Source organism: Prionailurus bengalensis, chromosome C1, assembly GCF_016509475.1.
Source record: "Prionailurus bengalensis isolate Pbe53 chromosome C1, Fcat_Pben_1.1_paternal_pri, whole genome shotgun sequence".
Lineage (NCBI taxonomy): Eukaryota > Metazoa > Chordata > Mammalia > Carnivora > Felidae > Prionailurus > Prionailurus bengalensis.
The window spans coordinates 36,515,969-36,541,404 of NC_057345.1; the positions used below are offsets into that span (position 1 = coordinate 36,515,969).

Below are 25,436 nucleotides of genomic sequence, written 5' to 3' on the forward strand. Positions count from 1 at the left end.
AGTATTAAATGTTGATGTTCCACAGGGTACAGCCCTGAGTGTTGGTCTCCTCTTCCTCCTTTCTTCACACGCTCTCTGACAGCCTCATCTTCGGTGCCTTCTATTGTCGCCCATGTGTTGAGGACAGCCACCTGGCTGCTTCTCTCCCTGTTCTCTTTAGCCCCTGGTCAGTATTGGAGCTCCAGTCCACTGTTTATTGGTTCCACTCCCACTTCGACTTCCAGATTGGTTAGTATTTTTTGGTTGTAAGTAATAGAAAGCTAAGTCAAAGTAGTTTAAGCAGGAAGGAGAAACTAATTATAAAGATGAAAAGGGTGGGTTTTAGAGAATTAAAGATAGGAATGCAACCCGGTGTTAAGGGACCAAAACTAGAAACCAGAAACTGTGGGAAGCTCAGGAAGTGGTGATTCCCCTTCCTGCCATTTTTCTCTGTGCTGCTTTTCCTAGGTCTCTTTGGTAGATGTGGCCATCCCTTTTCATCCAACAGTAGATTATACTCTTCTAGCACACCGATAAATAACAGTTGTCTTTCTGTCCATTTTTAAATTCCTAGGAGAGTAATCCACACTTGTCAGCTGTTGGAGGTGGGATGGAAGGTTCAGCCACACGATACAATTGTAGCTACTAGAAGTCAGAGCAGTTTCCGTAAAAAAGATAAAGGCTCCTGGGCTGAGTAAATACCCAATAGAGTATCTAATCTAGGTATCTCAAACTCTGCAAATCCAAAATGGAGCTTCTCCACCTTCCCTTACTTGAACTACTTGTTATATTTCCTATTTTATTTATGGGTTCACTGAACTTTCCCTAAAACTGTAGTTGCAGTTCCCTTCTCTTCTTGCTTCGGCCAACCCTCCGCTGTACTCAGTCATCTACCTCTGAAATGGCCCCAGACTGTGTTTCCTTCTATTCTTCCTGCCTTGATTTATGCCTTTTTTATGCACATTATTACAGCAGTCCATTAATGGGTTTTTCTGCTTTTAGGCTTGTGCTCCTTAGTGCACCATCAACACTACAGCCAGAGCCATCTTTCTAAAATACTGTCTGGTCGCATCACTCCTGCTTTGAAGCCTTTCTATTCCTGACCTTCTGCCTGGGGTGGGGAGTGAACAATGAAACTCCCCTGAGGATTGTCCCTTGAGCCAGGGTCTCTGTGACATTCCCCGGTGTCATGTAGTGTCCTGAAGTTCACACAGTTCCTGTAAGCGGCTTGCTGTCTCTCATGGCACACAGGCCTTCCCTAAGTCCTTCATTTTGCAGAAGTCTCTGTTCTACCAACTTGTGTCTCCCCAGAGTCCACTCTGCCCAGCCCAGTCCTGCATTAGCCCAACCACGATGTGCCAGTGGATTGCTTAACCAACCTTTGTCTTCTCTACAGGCTCATGAGCGCTCAGAGAGTTCAGAAGTGGCTTTTGTGATGCAGTTGGTGAAGAAGCTGATGATTGTCATTGCCCGCCCAGCTCGGCTCTTGGAATGCCTGGTGAGTGGACTCCAGAGAAGGTTGGGAGGGGGTGGGGCATACAGAGGAAGTATCCTGCTAACAGCAGAACTATGGTAGTACCACCGTCATTTCTGCTGCTGACGTCCTTGTTTAAATGTGGTATGCTGGCATTGGGCCCAAATGAGTTCCTGTGAGGAAAATGGCTGGTCCTGAGGGGTATTCGTCTGACCCACACACACTGAGCAGACCCCAGGTGAGTGGGCTTTGGGCAGTGAGGAGCATAGGCCAGTTCCATTGGCACAAGTCGAGTCCATCAGTTCATCATGCAGCAGCACTTAGCACCTGCTCCACGCCACACACTGGAGACACAGACTTAAACACAGCAGAGTCCCTGAGCCTAAGGTACTCCCTCTGTAGTGGAGCTGGTCTTTCAGTGCCTCAGGTAGGAGGCATGGAGACGTAGAAATAATAATTATGATACTGCAAGTAGTGTTGCAACTGAGGGAAGTCCAAAGTGTGACAAGAACATGGGGAAGGAAGGAGGTGCCTTAGTCCTCCTTGGGATGGACGTTTGGTGAAAGCTCCTTAGAGGACACAAAGCTTGGGGGACATGAAGGATGATTATGAGTTTGCCCGGGAAGGGCATTCGATGGAGCACAGGGTGAGTGTGAAGAATTGGTGAGGGAGAAACCTGGAGGGTAGGCGGGGAAGCATCATGGAGGGTCAGGATCCCTGCTCCAGAGTTTGGGTTTATCCTGAGGGCCACTTGGAGCCATCAGAAAGTTTAGGTAAGAATGTGATATGGTCAGATTTACTTTTTTTAACCAGCTTTATTAACGCATAATTTATATACAATAAAATACATCCTTTTTTTTTTTTTTTTTTTTTTTTTTTTTTTTAAATTTTTTTTTCAACGTTTATTTATTTTTGGGACAGAGAGAGACAGAGCATGAACGGGGGAGGGGCAGAGAGAGAGGGAGACACAGAATCGGAAACAGGCTCCAGGCTCTGAGCCATCAGCCCAGAGCCCGACGCGGGGCTCGAACTCACGGACCGCGAGATCGTGACCTGGCTGAAGTCGGACGCTTAACCGACTGCGCCACCCAGGCGCCCCTAAAATACATCCTTTTTGATGTATTCAGTGAGTTTTAACATATACACACCTGCATAATCACCACTGCAGTTGAGATAGAGAACATTTCTTTCACCTCAAAAAGTTCCCTTGTGCCTTTTGCAGTCTCTCTCCCATCCCTCACCTCCCACTGCCAGGCAGCTGCTTATCTGCTCTCTTCCACTGTGGATAGGTTTGCCCTTTGTATAGTTTCATGTAGATGAAATTATGTAGTATGTTCTGACTTCTTCCAGCATAATTTTGTTTTGTTTTGTTTTATACATGTTACATGTATCACTAATGGGTTCCTATTTGTTTATGAGTAACATTCCATCAAATTTACTCCTGAGAAAGATTACTGTGGTGGCAACATGGATGGTGAATTGGAAGAGAGGGCAGGATGACCAGGCAAATAGCCAGAAGCAGCAGTTCGTGTGCAGATAGGAGTGGCCTGAGGAGGCCAGTGGTAGGGGCACAGAGAAGAGGTAGATGGAGGAGCTTTAGGGGTTTAGGAGACAGACACTCTGACCAGGGACTGAGGAAAGAATAAGAAGTTAGAAGGACTTCCAGATCTTGCCTAGTAGATTAATCCATGTTTTAAATTCATAGGAGAGTAAGATTACTCTCCTCTGGCAGTGGGTGTTTCTCCAAAATACTGAGACCAGAGATGAGGGAAGCCGTGGAAGCTGGACTTGTGGTCAAGCAGAGGGCCTCTTCCTCAAGAACATGAAGTCCATGCTTGGACAGGGCTTGGAGTCAGGCCTGGGTTTGAATGCTGGCTCTCTGTCCCTTCCTGTCTCTGTGACCATGGATAAATCAGTGCATCTATTTGGGCCTTGATTTCCTCACTGAGGTCATAGAGGTGTTAGCCGGGCTTAGGCCAGAGTGTAGCACTTAGTAGGGACTCGGTAAATAGAATCCTCACTATTCTGTGCTCTGTGCAGACAAGGACTCATGTGCTGTCCACATGGCACTCTGGTCCTAGCACGTAGGAGGTGCTCGGTAAATATCTGAAGGCAGGGCTGCACGTACTTGTGCGTGTGTGTGTGATAGTGCCATCTGGCTGGCAGAAGGCTTTGGACCAGATGAATAGGTTGAGCTATCTTGAAGCCAAAAGCTTTGGTTCTTAGTGTGAGGAAGACAACACATGCTTAGGGTGTCCAGTCTGGAGCTCACCTGGAAGACAACTTTGTCCCCATTCTCATGATCCATGAATCATGATGTTTCTGGGTATTCGGAGGCAGGGGTGTCCCATCACAAAGAGAAAGTCTTCTTGTTCATCTTCCTCCAGGTATGTGCTGTGAAAACCAAAGCCTTCACTTGTAGCCCTCACCACTGACCACCTCTCTCCCCTGGTACAGGAGTTTGACCCTGAAGAGTTCTACCACCTGTTAGAAGCAGCCGAGGGCCATGCCAAAGAGGGACAAGGGATTAAATGTGACATTCCCCGCTACATCGTTAGTCAACTGGGCCTCACACGGGATCCCTTAGAGGGTGAGCATGCTGCCTGGTGGCTGTGAAGAGGCCCCACAGCCAACAAACTCTAACCTCAAGAAAGCCACTTGGAGAAGAGACTTAGATTGGACACGGTCACAACTCAGCATCAGGGGCCTCAGGGCTATCAGAGGAACCGTGTATTCTCTGTCAGAAAACAGCTTCTCCTTCAGAATTGTTCACATCTGCCTGACATTAACCCAATCTGGATTGGCGTGAAGCCAGTTGGGTTGGATTTAGAATGTCAAAAGAGGTCAACAACAAAAGACCACAATTACATTTTCAAAAATGGCTCCTTCCTCTGCATGCTTACCTCCTTGCCTGCCACCTTACAAGTTCTCCTGTGTCTTTGATGTGTCCTGACACGGGGCTTCACATTGTGCCCCTTCATGAACCCTGGGCTTCTAAGTCCCAGGTCTGTGCTCATCCTGCTCCTGCCTTCTCTGTTCCCCAACCCCATCCGGCAAAGCAGGATAGGGACCAATAGCCCACTCTTGGGCCCTGTTTTCCAGGAATTGTCCTAAATTTAAGTGAAACTTTTTAGAATTTTCCAGCCCTTATGAATGGCACTGGACTTCTAGAAATAGGAGTGGCAGTATTATTTGGCAATTAAGTCCAAAAGCTGTGACTCTTCTGTGGATAGAGCCACAGGAGTGCACAGATGCAGGAAATATTAATGCCTACTTTGCACGTACCTGTCATATGATGTGAGTGGACTACTGACATTGGTATGCACACCTTTCTCTTGTGCCCTTGCTTTGCTTCTAGAAATGGCCCAGTTGAGCAGCTATGACAGTCCTGACACTCCAGAGACAGATGATTCAGTTGAGGTAAAGAGCTTGAGCTTCTGCCCCAATCACAGAGACTGGGCCCTGTGAAGCAAAGGCCCGTGAGTCCTCTGTGAGAGAATATCTAAAAGGAGGGTTGGAGGAGTGGGTGGTTGTGCATACTGTCTCAGAAGTCATTCAGCTCCTGACTGAGGAAGAATGGGCTGGGGCCGCAGCAGGACTAAGAGCTGAGCTGATCCTGGGGCTCAGCTTCCCCAGGCACGTGGGCTCTGAGAAGCATGCCTGCCTTCTGCCTTTGCTCTTGTCTTCCAGGGCCGTGGGGCATCTCTGACTAAAAAGACACCCTCTGAAGAGGACTTTGAGACCATTAAGCTCATCAGCAATGGCGCCTATGGGTAAAGGCAGAGGGGAGGGTGTAGCCAGGACTGGAGCTAAGTCAGCCCTTGGACTCTTCCTTCTACAAGTATATGATACCCAATTCTCCGGGCAGCAGATGCCTCAGGATAGACCCTCTCCCTCTCCAAAGCCAGGAGTCCAGGAGAGACAGGAGTTGATTTTCCTCTGACATGTGGGCATTGTTCCTTTCCCAGACAAGGTCCCCACCTCTCTTGGTAGCACTCCTCCTGTAGTGAGCTCTGGGGAAGTCTGAGCTGTGTCCTCAGGACTTGGTGTTATTGGGAAATTGAAGAGCTCTATGGGCAGGGGGCCCACATCCTTTTCATCGATAAGCTTACCCCTGCTCCTTTGTTCTGTGCATTTACAAGGTGTGATAGGAGGCATTTTGTACACCCCAGCTCTGGGTGGTGGGAAGCACGGCCCAGGTTGCTGAGGGCCCATGGGGGCTGGGCCGGGCTGTGTTTCCCAGGGCTGTATTCCTGGTGCGGCATAAGTCCACTCGGCAGCGCTTTGCCATGAAGAAGGTCAACAAGCAGAACTTGATCCTACGGAACCAGATCCAGCAGGCCTTCGTGGAGCGTGACATACTGACTTTTGCCGAGAACCCCTTTGTCGTCAGCATGTTCTGCTCCTTTGAGACCAAGCGCCACCTGTGCATGGTGATGGAGTATGTGGAAGGTACTGGGGGAAGGGTGACCTGGCATGGAAGCCAAGGCACAACATGAGGCTTAGCCCTGAGCTAGGACCAACAGCTTTGAATAGGGGTGAAGTTTCAGAGCCCAGCTTCCCAATCTCTCTTTGGCATTGGTTTCTGCCTTAGGATCTCAGAGACCATTTGGCCATGGTGGGCACAAATCTCCCTGCCCCTCATAGGGAGAGGCTTCTGGAGCAGTAGCTGCCATGCGGCTCCCCATGTCAGGTGCAAAGAGAGGCATTCTGGGACAAGATGTATCAGCCCAATAGCTGTAGAATCCTGCACCTCAGAGCCTGGACGGTCTCTACTGCTGGCGTCAGGCAGGAACAAAGGAGGTAGCAGAGCCACATAGCCCAAGGTTATGTGCTGGGAGGACTGTATCTGGACCCTCAGAAGAAAGGAATGCCATTGGCCTGGCTCATGGCTTGTGAAGGGATCACCCCTTGAGAACACAAAATGTTCTGGGGATGGAATAAAAGAGCATCATGGGGCATATGGGGGAGAGAGAGCAGTTTTGCCAGTGGCCTTCCCACTTCCCTTCTCGCTGCTGTGTACAACTGCCAAAGATATTTTGCCTAAGGCTTAAAGTTGAAACACAAAACTCCCCTTTTAATTCAGGGTACATGCTGAGAGTTTATGGTGTTATCTTACTGGAAAACCAGAGGATAGTTGTCAGGAAGAAAATAAGTGAACAAATGCTGAAGTCTCGGTCAGATGTGTTTATAATATACAGGACTCATACCCTAAAATAACGCAGCTGCATCCCTGCAAATCCACTCACAAGTACGGAAGCCTGGGTTCCTACCCTCTCTGGCCTGAACAGTGGCCCTGACAGCCATTGGCAGATTCACCATGCTGCCTACTTGTCTCCACACTCTGTCTGCCCCCATACCAGCGTTGGAAGGGCTAGATTCACAGTCTCTAGCACCAGGCTATTCTGTGAGGCTGTCTCCTCTGGGACCTCAGAGACTATAAAGCCTAAGACCATAGGGAACTGGATCCTTCCTTCATGGTAGCCTGGGCTTGTTGCAGGAGGAGACTGTGCTACTCTGCTGAAGAACATCGGGGCCCTGCCTGTGGACATGGTGCGTCTGTACTTCGCAGAAACCGTGCTAGCCCTGGAGTACTTACACAACTATGGCATCGTGCACCGTGACCTCAAGCCTGACAAGTATGCCCACACTCTTGGTTCCTTGTCCAGGGTCTCTCTTGGATCTCTAAATAGATGGAGGCAGACACAGCATGTTTGAATCTATCCTAGAATGGATGCTAGGAAATAGTGCTCTTGTGGGTGTCCGTCTAGGCCTAGTACTCTAGCCCCTGACCACCCCAGATGCAAAGACCATTGCCAATAAGTCTGGCAGGCACATAAGACTTCGGTGACATGTAAGAATCACTGAGAAGCTCCACTAAAGAAACCAAGCAGGAACGAAAGAATCGGCACATCTAGTAGATGGATAAACAAGTGTTCTAACATTTACTGGCCTCTCTGGGCCAAGCACTATAATCTGGACTGTAAAATAGTCCCTGGCCTATAGAACATAAGTTTAGTATGGGAACAGAAATATCTGAGTATAGGCTGCTTCTCGGAAGGCATAAGTCAGATGGAAAAGGTGAGAGGAGCTTTCTAAAGCCAGGAAACAGGATTTGCAAAGGCACCCACCCAGGTGTGAGAGAATGAGACCTAGGAACTACAGTATGCGGAAATGGAGATCGTTAATTGGTCAGAGTAGTAAGAGAGAAGGCTGGAGAGATAGGCAGGGATTAGATCATCAGGGGTCTTTTTGTTAGGTTTGGGTTTTATTTTAAAGGGTTGGAGGCACCTGGGTGACTCAGTTGGTTAAGTGTCCAACTTCAGCTCAGGTCACAATCTCACAATTCATAAGTTCGAACCCCATGTCGGGCTCTGTGCTGACAGCTCAGAGCCTTGGAGCCTACTTCAGATTCTGTGTCTCCTACTCTCTTTCTGCCCCTCCCCATTCACTCTCTGTCTCTCCCTCTGTCTCTCTCAAAAATAAACATTAAAATAAAATAAAATAAAATAAAATAAAATAAAATAAAATAAAATAAAATAAAATAAAATAATAAAAAATAAAGGGTCCTAACAAGTTTTCAAAGGGCCTGTTAGCCAAAGGTATGATAGAATAGACAGATTTTAGTTTAGGTTTAGAGAGTCCACTGTGCAGTGGAAAAGGTGGTGAGGCTGTTGCAGTAGATCAGGCCCAAAACAACCATACCTGCAGGATGCAGAAGAGAGGGGATAGTGTTAAGAAGTAGAAAGGAAACCAAAAGGTTGGGGTGGGTGGTGGAAGAGAAGCAGGGGAGCAGGAGTCTGGGATGTCATCCAGACTTCTAGCTCAGGACTAATGCATGGGGAATAGCCTCTTTTGTGAAAAGTGGCTTTGACACTAGACAGACCTGAGTTCAAATGACTCATTGTTAACTCTGTGAGTTTGGGTCTTTTCATTAAACCTCTCTGAACCTCATGTTCCTCCTCTTAAAAAATTGGGGATAATTTTTAAATTATTTTATTAATTATTTTACTAATTATTCATTATCAATTATTAATCAACTGTTTTTAATTAATAATTAATTATTTAATTTATTTTTTAATTATTAATACTGGTCTTTGTTGCATTAGTTACTGTGAAAGACCTTTTGGGAGCCAGGATATTTTTATAAGTAATAAACTACTTGTCACAGAACTCAGAGATAACAAAAATCATTTTCTGAGAAGACCACTTAGGCGGTGTGACTCTGTTTTGGACAGGTTGAGTTCATGGTGTCCATAAGACATCTGGGCAGTTAGTAGTCATGAAGCTCATAAAAGAAGTCAGATGCTGATTTGGGAATCAGAATAAAGGGGTGGCAGGGTGAAGCCTTTGTCATGAAATGAAATGGTCCCAGCAGAGTATGTAATGGGAGAACAGAGAGACCATTCTCTGTGAGATCTTATTTCTGGTTTCTCCCAATCAACCCTCCTTTAAAACCAGCTGTGGAGAGGTGCCTGGGTGGTGCGGTGAGTTAAGTGACCAACTCTTGATCTTGGCTCAGGTCATGATCTCACAGTTCATGAGTTCAAGCCCCAGCATCAGGCTCTGCGCCGACAGAGCAAAACCTGCTCGGGATTCTGTCTCTCCTGTCTGCCCCTCCCCTGCTTGTTCTCTCTCTGTCTCTCTGTCTCTCTCTGTCTCTCTCAAAATAAATAAGCTTTAAAAAATTTTAAAACCAGCTGTGCACATGGAGCAAGATGATTCACCCCTTTCGCCTCTCCCTGAGTCTGGGTATCGTGAGACACCCAGTGAGAAAAGAGGGCTGGGTATGACTAGAGCCTTGGGATGCGGCTGATCTTTCTGCGGAAGAAAGTCAGTCCGTCAGCTGGCTGGTACCTGCCCCCAGCATAGAATACAGTTGAGGGGAGTAAACATTAATGAGTTGGGGGAATGGGCAAAAGGCAGGTTAGTTCTTGTGCACAATGTAGTACTCACAAAGCCAGAGATTTTTTTTTTCATAGGGGCCGGTCTCCTTGATGAAGCTACCCTGCTTATATCCCACAGGAACCCTGTGGAAGCCTGACTGGGAAATTTTGGCATATAAAAAATCAGCACTCTTAGAAAACTAGGAAATAACCCTATACTTTTGTTTCTCTGGTTTCCCAGCCTCCTGATTACATCCATGGGGCACATCAAGCTTACTGACTTTGGCCTTTCTAAAATTGGCCTCATGAGCCTGACAACAAACTTGTATGAGGGCCACATTGAAAAGGATGCCCGGGAGTTCCTGGACAAGCAGGTACAGAAGGATAGTTGAGACCTTGGGAGTTGAGTTCCAGACTTCAGAATAAGGGTAGGGGGCCATATACTTAGCTAGATATTAAGACTGGGAGCTCCTATCTTTTCCACCTTTTGGTTCCACGGAGGTATTGAGGTAGGTAGCACATTTGGAAAATAGGGTGGGCCACAAGAATCATATGGATATAAAATCCAAAATCATCTTCCTCAGGGTTTGGAGAAAATAGGTCGTATAACCATTGTTACTCTCAGAGACTAACCTGAGATTTGTCCTGAACCTCCTATAGCCTCGGTCAAGGGCAAGGCTCTTCTGGAGCCTGTTCTTGGAACACTGCTCCAAGTCTCCACTGGATTATGGTCCAGCTTCTTGAGAGTAGCCTCTGGATGTTCCTTGATTTGACAGTTCAGGTTGTGACTATTTGCAAGTCCCTGTAGTAGTCATGTGACTAAGTATAGGGTCTGTCCTTTGAGAGGCTGGAGGGCAGAGACCAGTTATGGGAACAAGATGCCAGAAAGAGTTGTTAAGGGCTCAGGGAGTGGTTGTTCCAGGCTAGAAGTGTATGTTTTGGTCAGTTAGGAAGTATGTAAATTCACTCCACCAACAGTTCCAAATCTGATACCCTGGGTTCCTATTGATCTTGTTCTTTAACCAAAGTAAGCCAAGTCTTCCTTCAGAGACTTTCTTCTCCAGAGGTGGGAACATCCCCACTTCTTCAGCCATTATGCCAATGAGCTACCTCAGGATGCTGAGCCAGCCTGGCTTCTCTGTGCCCAGGTATGCGGGACCCCGGAGTACATTGCGCCTGAGGTGATCCTGCGTCAGGGCTATGGGAAGCCAGTGGACTGGTGGGCCATGGGCATAATCCTGTATGAGTTCCTGGTGGGTTGCGTCCCTTTCTTTGGAGATACTCCGGAGGAGCTCTTTGGGCAAGTGATCAGTGGTAGGTACCATCACCCTGGCATACTGGGGAGACAGAGTCTGGATCCACAAATATGATTTACACATGCACCTGTGAGGCTTATGAGTTCTTGTTCTGAATTTGTGTGTATGTGTAGTATGTTTGCCTCTTAGATGCGAATGTGTGTGGGTACATGTGCACTGTGTGTGTCATGTGGGGCTTGTTCCATTTGTGTTCATCTATCCCCCATATGCCTGTGTTGTGTATGTGTGAGTATATTAGTGTCTGAAGTGTAAAGGCAGGGTGAGCTGGAGCTTCAGGACAGGGGAAGTCCAGGATCGAGAGCAAGCTTCGGGCTAGGGTATGTGCGACCCCCTAGGAGGGCAGGGACCTATAGAACTTAAGGAGTTGGGTCCTGGGCAAGGCTTTCAGTGGCTCTGGGCTGGGCCCGTTATGCCTCCCTACCCATGTCTTACCATAGAACCCTCTTCTTTATCTCCCCACTCTGCCTGCCTGCAACCTCTGAGACCCTTCTCTAAACCACTCCTTCCCTCTTACCCCCAACTCTTCAGATGAGATTGTGTGGCCTGAGGGGGAGGATGCACTGCCGCCAGATGCCCAGGACCTCACCTCTAAACTGCTCCACCAGAACCCTCTGGAGAGATTGGGTGCAGGTAGGACAGGCCCCACTGACCTTTCTCACAACTTGGGAAGAGGGAGGTTGAGTCCATGCAACCGGGAAGCTCAGGCTTCAGATATGGGCAGCGCATCTGATCCTGAGACTGCCCTGCTCCTGTGAGCACAAGGAGAAAGGTGCCATAGCCGAGGCATTCAGGACTGGCCTCTTGAGGTCTGGGTTCTCACTGGACTTGCTGGCCTGGACTCCACACAGCTCATCCTGCGCCTCGCCCACACCCTCCCTGTCCACAGGCAGTGCTTCTGAGGTGAAGCAGCATCCGTTCTTTACTGGTCTGGACTGGACAGGACTTCTTCGCCAGAAGGCTGAATTTATTCCTCAACTGGAGTCAGAGGATGATACCAGCTACTTTGACAGTAAGGCCACTGGTGGGATGGGGAGAAGTGGGGATCCTACCTGTTTGCCCAGAAACACCTGTGCACCCTCCACTTGGTACTGGGAGTCACTTCTCCAGCCCTCTGAGGTCTGATAAAGGTCAAAAGGAAGCACCACCCAGGGCCTCTAAATGGAACTGTCCTGTGTGTCTAACCCAGCCCGCTCCGAGCGCTACCACCATGTGGACTCAGAGGATGAGGAAGAAGTGAGTGAGGATGGCTGCCTGGAGATCCGCCAGTTCTCATCGTGCTCTCCAAGGTTCAGCAAGGTGCGATGGAGCAGGCCCAGGCTGGGGAGGACTGGGAGAAGAGGACCTGTCAAGGAATATGCCTGGGGCAGGTTGGGGGGAGCATGTGACGGGGCTGCCCCTAGGAAAAGAGGAAGAAGGGGCCCAGCCTGCATATGACAGATATCGCAAGAACCACTCCAGGCCCTGACATCAGAGATGCCAGGGGTGAGGCCCAGTCAGGCCAGTGGAATAGCCGCTTCCTCGAATTGTTCATCTGGTATGGAGGAGGGAAGGGGAAAACTGGTTCCAATTCCTGGGTTTCAGGTGCCAAGGATACTTTTGGGAGGTGTGGCTGTTGGGGCCTGTCCCTGGCACAGACTCTGTGCCCACAGGTGTACAGTAGCATGGAGCGGCTGTCCCTGCTTGAGGAGCGCCGGGCACCACCCCCCACCAAGCGCAGCCTGAGTGAGGAGAAGGACGACCGCTCTGATGGCCTGGCAGGGCTGAAGGGCCGAGACCGGAGCTGGGTGATTGGCTCCCCTGAGATGTGAGCACCCAGAATCCACCTAGGGTGGGCAGCATAGCCATCCATTAGTTGTTACAGATCATGGGCGAGATTCAGATGCTGGGGGGCAGTGCTGGTGGCAGTGAGGGGGTATCCCAGGGATGGCTGCTGAAGGGAATGTCAGAGGAAAAAAGTTCTATGACTTACAACTCTTGTGAGCCCCTCAGGAAGCCTGAGCTGGAGGAAGGAGACCACCTGCCTGTCTCACCCTGGGCCTTGTGTCTCACAGATTGCGGAAGAGGCTGTCAGTGTCAGAGTCATCCCACACGGAGAGCGACTCAAGCCCTCCACTGACAGTGCGACGCCGCTGCTCAGGTCTCCTGGATGCTCCTCACTTCCCTGAGGGCCCTGAGGAGGCTAGCAGCACCCCCAGGAGGCAGCAGCTGGAGGGTACATGGCTTCTGACACCCCCATCTGGAGAAGGGGTATCTGGGCCTGTCCCTGAACGGCCAGTAGAGCGGCGACTGAAGCTAGATGAGGAGCCTGTTGGCCAGAGCTGCAGCTCCAGTCCAGGTGTGGCCCAGCAGGTGGCCAGGAGGCCTGGAATGGAGGACGCTGCAGGCAGGCAGGGGGGTGAGGCTCCACTGCATTGCAGGTTTCAGTGCTCACTTGGGCCCACAGCTCTGGAGACTCGAGGAGGCCGTGGGACCCCACAGCTGACTGAGGGAGCCACAGCCAAGGCCATCAGTGACCTGGCGGTACGCAGGGCCCGCCACCGACTGCTCTCCGGGGACTCAGCAGAAAAGCGCACCACTCGCCCCATCAACAAAGTGATCAAGTCTGCCTCAGCCACAACCCTGTCCCTCCTCATTCCTACAGGTAAGCCCCCCCAGGGAACTAGGATAAAAATCACAGGAAGGGCCCTGGAATCTCTGTGGGCCTTTGGCAGGGTCTGCACATGGCAGGTATCTGAGAGACTGTGTGTCACTGCTGCCTCCTTGTTAGGAGATGAGAGGTCTCTAAAAGTGTGCATTGGTGTCAGGTTGTGTGTGCATATGCCACAAGGCGAGATGGCACTATGTAATGAGTGCAGGCTCTGAGGCAGAGAGCTTACATTCAGATCCTGGCTCCTGACCTTGACAAAGTTGCTTAACCTCTCTGAGTTTCAAGTTCCTCATCAAAAATCGTAGAACTTACTAGTGGTAGCTCATAGGGTAATTGGGACGTATGAATACGTACAGAGAGCATATATGGCCCCTGATGGATACAAGTATGTATTCAGTAAGTGCTAGCTGCCATCACCTCCTGGGCCAAGGGGGGTGGTTTGGGCATGGGAGGGGCTTTGCTGCTCTTGAGTCTGTGGTGAAGACATCCCTGGGCTTAGTCTCTGCCTGTGACTACAGCTGTGAGGCATCAGCAGCCTAGCCTAGATGGAGCTGGGCTGGAAGTATGGCCAGGCCAGGGTCCTCTGACCTGCTCAGTCCTGTCTTTCCTTCTCCAGAACACACCTGCTCTCCATTGGCCAGCCCCATGTCCCCACATTCCCAGTCATCCAACCCATCATCCAGGGACTCTTCTCCAAGCAGGGACTTTTTGCCAGCCCTCAGCAGCTCGAGGCCCCCCATCGTCATCCACCGAGCTGGCAAGAAGTATGGCTTCACCTTGCGGGCCATCCGTGTCTACATGGGTGACTCAGACGTCTACACTGTGCACCACATGGTGTGGGTATGTCTGGCCATCCAGACCTGTTGTCTCCCAGTTTTGTCATTGTTCTGCCTTCCCCCTATCAGGGCCTGTCTGTCCCTGCTTCTTTCCCTGCCTAAACTATCCTCAGGGTATAAAGTGGGGGTGGGGAACAGCAGAACCAGGCCCCACACTTTACACTCAGGCTCCAGGCTGAGGACTGTTATCTCCCTGGGGCAGCACGTGGAGGATGGAGGTCCAGCAAGTGAGGCAGGGCTTCGTCAGGGTGACCTCATCACTCATGTCAACGGGGAGCCTGTGCATGGACTGGTGCACACAGAAGTGGTGGAGCTGATTCTGAAGGTTAGTGCTGGGTATGCTACCTGACATGGTCCCCCAGTGACCCTGCCTTATAAGTCTATGACTTACTACGGGGAATTGGGAGAGTTGGGTGCACACACCCATGGCACTGAGGACAGACGCACCCATAGCAGTGGGCTTTTGCTGGAAAGCAGCGTTCTCACTGACCAAGGCCCAGGGATCCTTCTGAGCCATGGATAGGACTGAAGAACAAGACAAATGAGCCTCTTCTCCACTTTCCCGACCCTAAACTGTCCAGGCTCCAGTTGGAGCCATTTCCTAATCTGTGAAGTGGGAAGACAGGCCTATGGTTCACACCTGTCAATGTAGGGACAAAAGCTAGAGCTGTGGGGTAGCCATGCCTGAGGGTGAGGGTAGGAGCAAAAATATGTTCCCTGCCTTAGCCTGGTTTCACGCTCTGTTCCCCAGAGTGGAAACAAGGTGTCTATTTCAACAACGCCCTTGGAGAACACATCCATTAAAGTGGGGCCAGCTCGGAAGGGCAGCTATAAGGCCAAGATGGCCCGAAGGAGCAAGCGGAGCCGGGGCAAAGATGGGCAAGAAAGGTGAGCATGACTGAGCCACCTGTGTGTGCTCGGAGCCCTGGCTATTGGACCCAGTATATGCTATGCCTCGTGCACCAACTCACACAGCCCTTGACTCTTGTCTCTGCAGCAAAAAAAGGAGCTCCCTGTTCCGGAAGATCACCAAGCAGGCATCCCTGTTGCACACCAGCCGTAGCCTTTCCTCCCTTAACCGCTCCTTATCATCAGGGGAGAGCGGGCCAGGCTCTCCTACACACAGCCACAGCCTTTCCCCCCGATCTCCCACTCAGGGCTACCGGGTGACCCCTGATGCTCTGCATTCAGGTATGAAGTGCTCCCTGCACATCACAGAGACAGCCCCTGGGAGGTAGGAAAGAGCCTATAGGCCCTCTGTGCTTCTCTGCGGCCCCACTCTGAAACTCCTTCACCCTACCCCCTGAAAGACTCAGCAGTCCTAGGGAGGAGGTGACAGGGGTGGAGGGTGACTTTATTTCTGTAGCCTGGGCTCTGGTTCACTGGCTAGGGTCACCTTGATGATCCTGGGACATTCTAGGGCTAGCCCTGCCTTGCCCCTCAGTCACTTCTGTCAGCTAACATTGTTCTGCCTTTGTGTGTCTGTCTGTGTGCAAAGTGGGAGGAAATTCATCACAGAGCAGCTCCCCCAGCTCCAGCGTGCCCAGTTCTCCAGCCGGCTCTGGGCACACACGACCCAGCTCCCTGCACGGCCTGGCACCCAAGCTCCAGCGCCAGTACCGCTCTCCGCGGCGCAAGTCGGCCGGCAGCATCCCTCTGTCACCGCTGGCCCATACCCCTTCCCCACCGCCAGCAGCTTCACCCCAGCGCTCCCCATCACCCCTTTCTGGACATGGAGCCCAGGCCTTCCCCACCAAGCTTCACTTGTCGCCTCCTCTGGGCAGGCAGCTCTCACGACCCAAGAGTGCAGAGCCGCCCCGCTCACCACTACTTAAGAGGGTACAGTCAGCTGAGAAACTGGCAGCTGCGCTTGCTGCTTCCGAGAAGAAGCTAGCCACTTCTCGGAAGCATAGCCTTGACCTGCCCCACCCCGAGCTAAAGAAGGAACTGCCGCCCAGGGAAGTCAGCCCTCTAGAGGTGGTTGGGACCAGGAGTGTGCTGTCTGGGAAAGGGTCACTGCCAGGGAAGGGGGTGCTGCAGCCTTCTCCCTCATGGGCCCTAGGCGCTCTCCGACAGGACCGGGCTGAACGGCGAGAGTCGCTGCAGAAGCAGGAAGCCATCCGTGAGGTTGACTCTTCAGAGGATGACGCCGAGGAGGGGCCGGAGAACAGCCAAGGTGTACAGGAACCGAGCTTGGCACTAAGCCCAGAAGTGGGCCGGGACCCACCCCTCAGAGGAGCAGGAGAGGGTGAGGAAGAGGATGCCTTCTTGTCTAGGGACCCCAAGAGCCAGGGCTCAGCGGCCCCAGGCCTGTTGACAGAGATCACACTGAAGGATCCCGGAATGGAAGGCCCTAGTGTCCCCCAGAGGAGGCTTGGGATCCCACAAGCCTTTGAGGAGGCTGCCAGCTCCTCATCACCGGCCCCCAGCCTAGGTAAGGCTGGACCCACAGACCCTATCCCTCCTGAAGGCTGCTGGAAGGCCCAGCACTTCCATACCCAGGCACTAACAGCACTTTGTCCTAGCTCTTCAGGACTTCTCCCTACCAGTCCCTCTGCTGTCGCCTCGACCTCTGGAGAGCCAGGCCCATGGGCCTGGAAATTTCTTATTGAGGGTCCAGACAGGGCATCCCCAAGCAGAAAGGCAACAATGGAAGGTGGGATGGCCAGCTCCCAGGATTTGGAAACCATAACTCCAGTCCACTCAGAGAACCTGTCTCCCAGACAGGAGGTGAAGTCATGGCCACCTGGTGCCCCTGGGCCGGTCCATCCACCTTGTGAGTTTCCCCGCCAAACCTGGCTGTGGGAGCCCGAATGTGCACAAATAGAGAAAGAGGAGCCAGCCCTGGGCATCACCAAAGTGCCTGATGCCTCAGGTGATAGGAAGCAGGACATTCCACGCAGAAGCTGCCCTCTCACCCAGGAGCCTGGGCCCAGCCTGCTCCGGAGAGGCCGAGACCCAGCAGGCCCTCAAAAGCATCAGGACTTGGCATTGGTGCCTGATGAGCTTTTAAAGCAAACCTAACAGTCGTTTGCCATTTCTTGCACTCAGATCTGTGTAATACATGCTCTTGGAAACCATCTTTGTCTTGTTTCTTTCAGTCAACACAAATGTAACTCAAGGTCTTTGTTACTGCTGAGAATAGAGTGGTGAATAACACACTTTTCCCCTGTCAGGGGAGGGTTGCCTAAGCCCAATGTGGCTTCTCAGAGACTGCGACGTCTGAGCTCCAACCTCCAGGACAGATGATAGTAGTTTGCTGGGTTAGAAGAGTGGGGGGGCATTAGTCTGAGTATCCAAGCAAAAAGTACAGCACTTGCCATATACTTGGTATATTCAAGAAACAGAAAACAAAGTGGAAATAGGTCTAGTGAGTTTGGCAAGGGCCATATTTAATGATCTTCCAAGAGCTTAGACTTTCTGTAAGTGATGGGGAGTTATAGAAGACCCCTTAGCAACTAATATTCTGGCTTTATAGAGGAGGGAACTTGGGTTTTCAGATATTAACATAGCTTGGGCACAATTACAATTAGAACGTAGGTCTTTCCTGACTCCACAACCCATATTTATCTCCTAACTTGGAGTGTTTCATGGCCAGACGATGAGGTAGAAGGAGGTGAAGAGTTAAACTTGGGATATATTTGAGGTACTTGAGGGACATTCAGAAGGTAACTGGATGCATGGGCCTGGAACTCAGTAGGAAAATCTGGATTGAAGATAGAAATTTGAGAGCCATCAATGTATCAATAGTGATACATTGAGGAACACTAGCATTTAAGGCAAATAAAGAGGACTTAGAAACAGCAGCAAGAAGAGAATCCTAAAATCCAAGAGAGGGAAGAGTTTTGAAATGAAGGGAGAAATGACTTGTTAAAACACTGAAAGCCCATTTGAGGTGAAAATACAGAGATGCCTTAATGTCTGTAGCCAGTAAGCCCTTCCTGGGCTTTTGTCAGATGGGCCTTAGCAACGGAAGTAGACGTTACCAAGGTGGATGGCCCCCAGTGAGTGGGACTGCATTGGCGGGTGGGTGAGCAGGTGGTGTGGGAGGGGAGAGGACATCTATGGGGCCATTGTGTTGGAGGAGTCAGGAGATGGCATCACAGGAGCAGAAAGTAAGGCTGTGGTGGAGTACCTCCATGGTGATGGAGGACTTTTCAAACTGTGGCCTTGCACTAATTGTCCCATAATCCAATGCCCAGGTTTGAAGGAGAGGCGTCCAGAGGACTGGAGACAGGAAAATGCCTCAGGGCCACTGGCTGGGTGCCTCCTGCACCCTTCAACTCATTGTCACCTTTCATGGAGAAGGCTGTGGCCGCCAGAGGGCGTACCCTGCCTGTGGCGCCAGAGTCCACAAGTAGATGTCTGGCCCCTCAGCCTTCAGTCCCTTCTTGAACTCACTTCCTCTTTCCTTCAGTCATTCATTGGCAGCAGACCCTCAGCCAGCCTGTACTGGACACTGAGAACACAGGTAACTGGTTGCCTGGGGGAGCCTCCCATGTAGATCAGGTTCTGGTTAGAAGCACCGTAATACCACAGGTGAAGGAGGTGGGGGCAAGCACATCTTGCAACAGTTTGTGGGAGGGAGGAACTACCTCTCTTAGGTTAGAAGTGGGGGGTGATTGAGGAAAGAGTAGGCACAGAGATGCTAAGCATCCTGTAATGCACAAGGCAGCTGTCTCAAGTGCCAGTGGTGTTCTCTTTGAGAAACATCACTAGATTAGCCTGAGGGGAGGGGTTTCTGAAAGACAACTGCACAAAAGTGTTATAATCACATTTATGTTTTAGAATATCACCGGCTTCAGTATATAAGGAAGGCTCTAGTGGAATAAGCAGACCAGAGAGAAAATGATGTAGTGATCCATTATGGTGGTCTGAAATACTAGGAAAACCTTGATGGAAAGTGTAGTAGCTGGACACAGATTTGACAACTACCAGCAAATAGTTGGTAAAGCCATAGGAATAGATGGGGATTGTATAAAGAATAGTAGCAGAAGGAAGAAAACCCAAGACATTGGGACTATCTGAAGGGAAGGAGCCAGGGAAGAATAACTGAAGTGGGGGATGAGATCCTGAACGTGGGAGAAACCAGACCATTTTAGGAATTCTGTGGTTTACGCTTAGAGCAATTGAAAATTAATGGTTTTACACAGGTTCAGATTTGTATTTTGAAAAGCTAACTCTGAAACATTAAAAAGGCGGGGGGCGGGGGGGGGGATGGCCCCTAGGTGGCTCAGTTAAGCTTCGGACTTTGGCTCAGGTCATGATCTCATGGTTCATGAGTTAAAGCTCTGCATTGGGCTCTGTGCTGACAGCTTGGAACCTGGAGCCTGCTTCAGATTCTCCCTCTCTCTCTGCCCACCCCCCCGATTTGCACTCTGTCTCTCTCTCTCTCAAAAATAAACATTAAAGAAAATTTTTTTAAAAGAAAGAAAAGCTAACTCTGGTTGTTATGAGAATATATCTGAGGGGGGCAAGAATGGAAGAAGGGAGGCCTTTGCAGTATTAAGGTTAGAGTGAAGCAATGAAGTGAAGCAATGTAGTTGGGGAGAAGTGAAGTCTGACATTTAGAAAGTAAAACTGATACGGGTTGGTGATGTTTTGTGTAGACAAGAAACAGGAAGGCCTTGTGGATGACTGCTGCATTTCTGGCTTACATAACCAGATGAATTTTATATTTCCACCCCGAAATGTGAAACAGTAGAAGAGAACCTGGGCGAAGTGGTGACCCTGCATGTGGTATGCTGTGAGGTGCCTCCCAATAGAGGACTGAGCAGCAGAAACAAAGATTTAATTGGCCTAAAGATGGTAGATGAAATCATGGATGTGGATAAAACTGCCAAGGAAAAAGACATCAGTGAGAAGGCAGCCAGAGGAGTCTGAAGAATTAAAAGGAACAGAGATGTAGGAGGAAAACCAGATGCTGAGTCATCATGGAGTCCAGGGGAGTTTTTCATGGCAAGTAGTCAATGATGATGGTTATTGAAGACCTCAAGGAAAGCAGCTTCAGCTGGTGATGGAACCTGAACTGAGATGGTGGAGGAGAGGAAATAAAGACAGATTTAGACAGTTTTTATAAAAAGGTTTGGCTTTGAAGGGGGGCAAAGAGATGAAGGGATGTAGGATTCAGTAGAGGTCAGGAAGTGGACTGAGACACACCCAACCATGTTTCAATGTCAACAGATGACCCAGTCGAGAGAAAACAACAGTGAAAGAATTGATAACTGATCATGGGGGATTCCTGAGGAGGAGGGAGAAAATAGATACAAAAATACATGTGGAAAGGTTAGCTTTTAGTTGGAGGAGGGCCAGCTTTTGTAATTTAACAGGTGAGAGAGCAGTCATGTGGACATAGGTTTTAGGTTTGGTGGTAGGAAAGGGAATTCATAGCCAAGCATAGGTTTTCTCTGGAAACAAAGTTTGCAGTCCCTGTGGGACACTCAAGGCCCCAGTGGAGATATCCATACAGCAGGTGAAGTTCAGAAGACAGGACTAGGCTGGAGACAGTAATTTGAGTGTCCTATACAGAGAGTGGGAACAACTCAGGATCTGGGAAGATCCTCTATCAGTTCCTAGCATATGGGGAGAAAGGACATAGGCAAGATCATTTAGGGCAATGGACTACCCACTACCCAATCTGATTTGTAATTCACTACACACCTGGGTGGGGCCTGAGAGACTGCATGAAAACTGCAATGTCCTTTGCAAAGAGGTGGTCACATTTTGTTAATTATGTCCCTAACATAGAGAAACCTTAACAAAGTGCTGTGGCAGGAGGGTGACAAGGGCTTTGGGCAACAAACATTTACCCCCAGAATAGACTCTGGAAACACTTTTATTTCCAGGTAGAAAGGTGTGATGAGAATCTGTACGCTGGACTTTCTAGTAGTTAGGAATGGGGCGAGAAGGAAACAACTCTCAGATTTAACTTTCTCGGGGTTGGTTTCTGAGTGTCCCTGTGTCCTGTGCTGGATGGAGATGTTGGCATCATGCCTGTTAGGGGCGACTTCCTCTTCTTGTTCAGGGGGGGAGGAGCGCCTTTCGTGGCCCCAGTTCAGCCCCAGGACCAATCTTTTGGTGCTCATGACAGAGAAGGTTTGGGAGTTTCAGGGCTTTCAACACCCTAATCCTCTGCTTGCCTCCCACCCCTAGGCCACCCTTTCATAGCATGAGGACAAAAGGTGCTTTATTGCAATGTTTTTATTGCATTACTGGAGCAAGTTGGCCAGACTGTTCCCTCTTGGGGAAGATAAACAAAAGACTGAAAAGTATCTCCCCCATCACCTTCCCCCCACCCTCCCCCACAACTGCACAGCAATGTCTGAACACATCTGGTGACAAGAACAATTTGAAAAAGTGGTCTAGGAACTACATTATGAACTGTCCCAACACAAGACATATAGTTGGCTTCTTTGTGAATCAGATATTTTTACATAAACTACATGGTTGGGATTTTTTTTTGTTTTTGTTTTTTTGTTTTTTTTGTTTTGTTTTGTTTTGTTTTGTTTTTGACTACATCAAAGACAGTAGAAGAATAGTTTTTCACAAGTAACAACAGGGCACCAAAGTCACATGCTGGAATTTGTAAGGAAACAAGGTTTGTCACAAGTGGCTGCAGCTACAGCAAGGATGAGCAGTTGGCAGCAGAGAGCTCAGCCAGGCCTCCATCTGCACCCTCTGCTTTGAGGCCACAGAAGCCTTATAGAGGCCTACTTTGGAGTCTTAACTGGCAACAAAGACCACCTCAAAAACCAAGAATTGTCCAGATGCAATTCTTGGCCCAAGAGGACCCATGGGGCTGGTTCCTTGCAGCAAGAAGAGGAGACCTATGGAAGACACCACATTTGGCTATCAATGCCTTTAGAGCACATGAGGTCCAAGGTAAGTGGGAGGTCCCAACAAGGCTTGGAGATGGAGTAAAGGTGGTATTAGGAAGTCCTCAACCTTGGCCAAATCAGTGGTAAGGACACAGCTAGCCTATACAGTCCTGAGGCCTGGCCAAGATTTAGCATCTATGATCAGGAAGAGACCAAGAGGACTGTTCTGTGATGAAATCTGTGCCTGGAAAACATGGGCCTAGGACCTGTGTTCAGCAAGCCTCAAGCTGCTTCCATGCTGGTGGCTGGCTTCCCTAGCCAGAAAAACAACAAGCCCCTCTGGTCTTTGTCTCTTTACTCCCTGCTTCAGTGAGGCTGTAGTTAAGATGCCAAGAGAGAGAGTCCCAGGGTCCAAATCATGGGACAGGACACAGAGCTACACTCAGATGAAGGACCATGGAGTAAAAGAGCTGCATGCTACCCCTCCAAGTGGCTAGTAGACTGGTCCCCTATGCCATTTCCACTGGCTCAGGATCAAGCAAGTCATGTGGCAACTAGTCATAAAAGATATTTTCCAATTTCTCAAATGATCCCTAAGGCCTTAGTTCCCACAAAGCAACAAATTCAAGAATAAAAAACAGGAAAGAAAAAAGTGAAGGAATGTAGGACTAAAAAAGAAGAGTCCTTCTCTACAAGCCAGCCCTTATTCGAAGTGTAAATATTAGATGGTGTTAGCTCTCTCCCTACACACCCTTAATGTCTGCCTGAAAAGGAGCAACACATGGTTCAATGTCACAGGCATGTATCCTTACTCCTGTTTTATTTTAGAAGAGACACTCGGAACTCACTAAATTTTAGTACCAGAAAGGAGGGATTTCTTGCACCCAATCTTGAGCACCCAACTGCTTAAGCAGGTTCAATACCAGGTACAAGGCCTAGCAGCAACTAAGCTGATACTACTCAGTAAAACTTGCAAGATTTCAAGCTGGCAATGTGGAGAAGGGATGTGCAGTTGGCTATCGTTAAGGGCTTAAGTCAGAATGGGACACTGGAGGGAGGGGTTCATTTGTCTGCCTCACCTAATCCTGAAACTGCTATGTAACCAAAGAAAAACCAAAGATATGCCCTTTTCTTCCTATCCTCATCGTTAGTAACTCTGGAGGTCTTTCCAAAAATTGTAAGCTATTTTTACATCATGGTCCATTCTAGACCCTGTCACCAAGATAAGTGCTCAGGGAAAGCAGTGTTTCTTTCTTTCTTTCATCCCACAAATTAGAACTTTCCTAGGTAAGCCTTATGTACCAAGACCCGGATATTGGCTGCTTCTGTAGCTCAGCCAGGATGCCTGACTGCACAGCTTTGGACTCAAACAGCTGACTCACTCTGAACCTATTATGGTTCCAGGACTGGCTTGGAGGCAGCTGGACTCTATTTGTTGAATGAGTGTGGACTGATGGGGGTGGGGCATAATGGAGGTAGGAGTAGATGCCTGCCTCCAACTCTGCTCGCTAGCTTCACTCAGCTGGAAGGTTTAAAACCACATGGAGCAGAAGATTCCTGGCCTAAAATCAGGGTCACTGAAGCATGAGGACAGTCTGTGCACATCATCTTAATGGCAGGCTCACAAAAAGGCAAAGTGAAAAACTTCCAGATGGCTTTTACTAACAGTCTAAACTCCAAGCCATTATTTCCTCTCCTTGCAAAAGTTTCAGAAACCACTGTATGGAAGCACATGGGTGATGTAGATGACCCCCAGCCTCTGGGTCTGTGAATTACTGAGGTCCCTGACAACAGTCTGGCTCCCTTCCTGCTACAACCTTAGCCACCTAGATCTCCCCTAAGCCTTACCCAGCAGAGAGGGAGATGAAGGGAAATTAAACCACGTTTACTGTTTCTGCAGGGCATTTAAACTTGGGGAAGCACATGTAAGACTGTTGTTCTATATCATTATTTGGTATATCAAGCCATCTAAAAGCACTGGATTGCACCTTTTCTTTACTCATACAAACAAGTTACAAAGGTTTAAAACAATAGATCATTCTTTTAAGGAAACACCACACAAGCACCAACTTCATTTTATGATTCAAAGCTCACCATGCCCACAAAAACAACACTATTCCTCATCTCTGAGAAACAAGGGTGGGGCAGAAGGAGTTGCACTGACCAATTTTAGTGTTTGCTAAAACTAACAAATTCTAGTTTTCCTTTCAAGTTTTGGTACAGAAGTGTGCATTCAGATACTAGTGCTGTCTTTTCCATCAGACCTTGGTCTGGCAACAAATATTATTCTGCTGAGATCAATTTGGTTTCTAAACATAATGCTTCTTTAGAGGAAGGAGCCACTGAGATGCTGACGCCTAACTTGTGTTAGTTAATAAAGTACCTCCAGTTGAAGGTGTTTTTACCCCCTTGACTAAGATTCTCTAAATGAAATCCCAAGCCTCCTCGTTTTCCTTTGGTTGTCTTTTTCACCAAATGCCATTCTACCACAGAACCAAAACAGACTTCTTTTTGGGAGGAAGTTAAGAGAGACCGCCAGATCAAAACAGAACTCCCCAAAGAGCCATGCCCCTGCCACATTCTCAGAGTCGAAGACCAAAAGAGGACAAGGACTCTTCAGAGATTTCCAGATATAAACCCCCACCCCCATCAAACCTAATACGTTCTGCTGAGGGTGCCTGGCTAAACAAAACAAAAACCCCAATGAAATAGGCTTTCCAGAAAACAACATCTGCTTCCAGCTCCCTATGTTGGTGCAGCGGCAGAGCGGAGTCTCAGAGAAGCTCAGGCTTCTTGCGCCCCCATCCTGGCAGGCTGCTTCTCGGCCTCTCCACATTCACAGGATCACTTCTTGTGCAAAACAAGCAGTCTATGTAGAAAGAATGCCCTCATAGTCTAATAAAAACTGTAGGAAAAAAATGCTAGAGAGCCACCTCTCTTCCCACTCCCTCTTTATCTGCAGAACGAGGGCATCTGTGCATGGACAGGGTAGGCAAGCCTGACATTGAGGGAGTCGTTGTGCTGAACAAGGGACGTCTGCTGGTAATGGAGCACCAGCTCCTTCAGCGAGCTGTACAGGTTGTAGGGCTCTGCGAAGCCATAGCCCCGAGCAGTGCTGTAGATCACACAGTGCTTCACTTCCCCATCGGCGCTGCCAAGATACAACACACAAACACCACAGGGAATTAGAGCAGGGATGATAAAGAGACCCTAAATGACCAAAAGTCTGAACAATTTTTCTGCAAAGGAAGAGGTTTAGCAGTAAATTTGTAAAATGTCACATCCATGTGTGTCCCCTCACCCCCCTTACAGACTTATCACAGAGGCACCTTTCACCTCCCACCAAGACATGGCAGAAGGAAAATGGATGGTGGCATATAATCACTAAGCTGTGAATCTTCGTGAGGCAAGATTGCACTGGAAAGAGAACCTTTTTTTTTTTTAAGTATACAAATCAGTGATTTTTTAGAATACTCACAAG

The 25,436-nt window shown here is 49.2% G+C and overlaps 2 protein-coding genes across 12 annotated transcripts in view; one reads left to right on the forward strand and one right to left on the reverse strand.

Annotated features, from left to right (window-relative positions):
• MAST2 (microtubule associated serine/threonine kinase 2) overlaps positions 1-17,218 on the forward strand; it is a 225,701-nt gene extending 208,483 nt beyond the window's left edge. For 4 of the 11 annotated variants that reach the window (XM_043574848.1, XM_043574854.1, XM_043574847.1 and 1 more), the window contains 19 exons: positions 1,376-1,477; positions 3,911-4,043; positions 4,812-4,873; positions 5,144-5,226; positions 5,697-5,905; positions 6,954-7,092; positions 9,581-9,713; positions 10,488-10,653; positions 11,184-11,285; positions 11,542-11,664; positions 11,842-11,951; positions 12,305-12,459; positions 12,707-12,990; positions 13,099-13,296; positions 13,919-14,142; positions 14,341-14,463; positions 14,890-15,026; positions 15,136-15,329; positions 15,637-17,218. In XM_043574848.1, the coding sequence (XP_043430783.1) occupies positions 1,376-1,477; positions 3,911-4,043; positions 4,812-4,873; positions 5,144-5,226; positions 5,697-5,905; positions 6,954-7,092; positions 9,581-9,713; positions 10,488-10,653; positions 11,184-11,285; positions 11,542-11,664; positions 11,842-11,951; positions 12,305-12,459; positions 12,707-12,990; positions 13,099-13,296; positions 13,919-14,142; positions 14,341-14,463; positions 14,890-15,026; positions 15,136-15,329; positions 15,637-17,162 (4,203 nt within the window). In that variant the 3' untranslated portion in view covers positions 17,163-17,218. Of the gene's footprint in view, positions 1-1,375; positions 1,478-3,910; positions 4,044-4,811; positions 4,874-5,143; positions 5,227-5,696; positions 5,906-6,953; positions 7,093-9,580; positions 9,714-10,487; positions 10,654-11,183; positions 11,286-11,541; positions 11,665-11,841; positions 11,952-12,304; positions 12,460-12,706; positions 13,297-13,918; positions 14,464-14,889; positions 15,027-15,135; positions 15,330-15,636 lie in introns of all 11 variants that reach the window. The other 7 variants (XM_043574843.1, XM_043574844.1, XM_043574849.1 and 4 more) reach the window with 3 other exon arrangements.
• Positions 17,219-21,638: 4,420 nt separating this feature from the next.
• Positions 21,639-25,436, reverse strand: part of PIK3R3 (phosphoinositide-3-kinase regulatory subunit 3) — a 132,506-nt gene continuing 128,708 nt past the window's right edge. Inside the window, exon 10 of the mRNA XM_043574855.1 lies at positions 21,639-25,106. Coding sequence (XP_043430790.1) covers positions 24,908-25,106 — 199 coding nt within the window. The 3' untranslated portion in view covers positions 21,639-24,907. The remainder of the gene's footprint in view (positions 25,107-25,436) is intronic.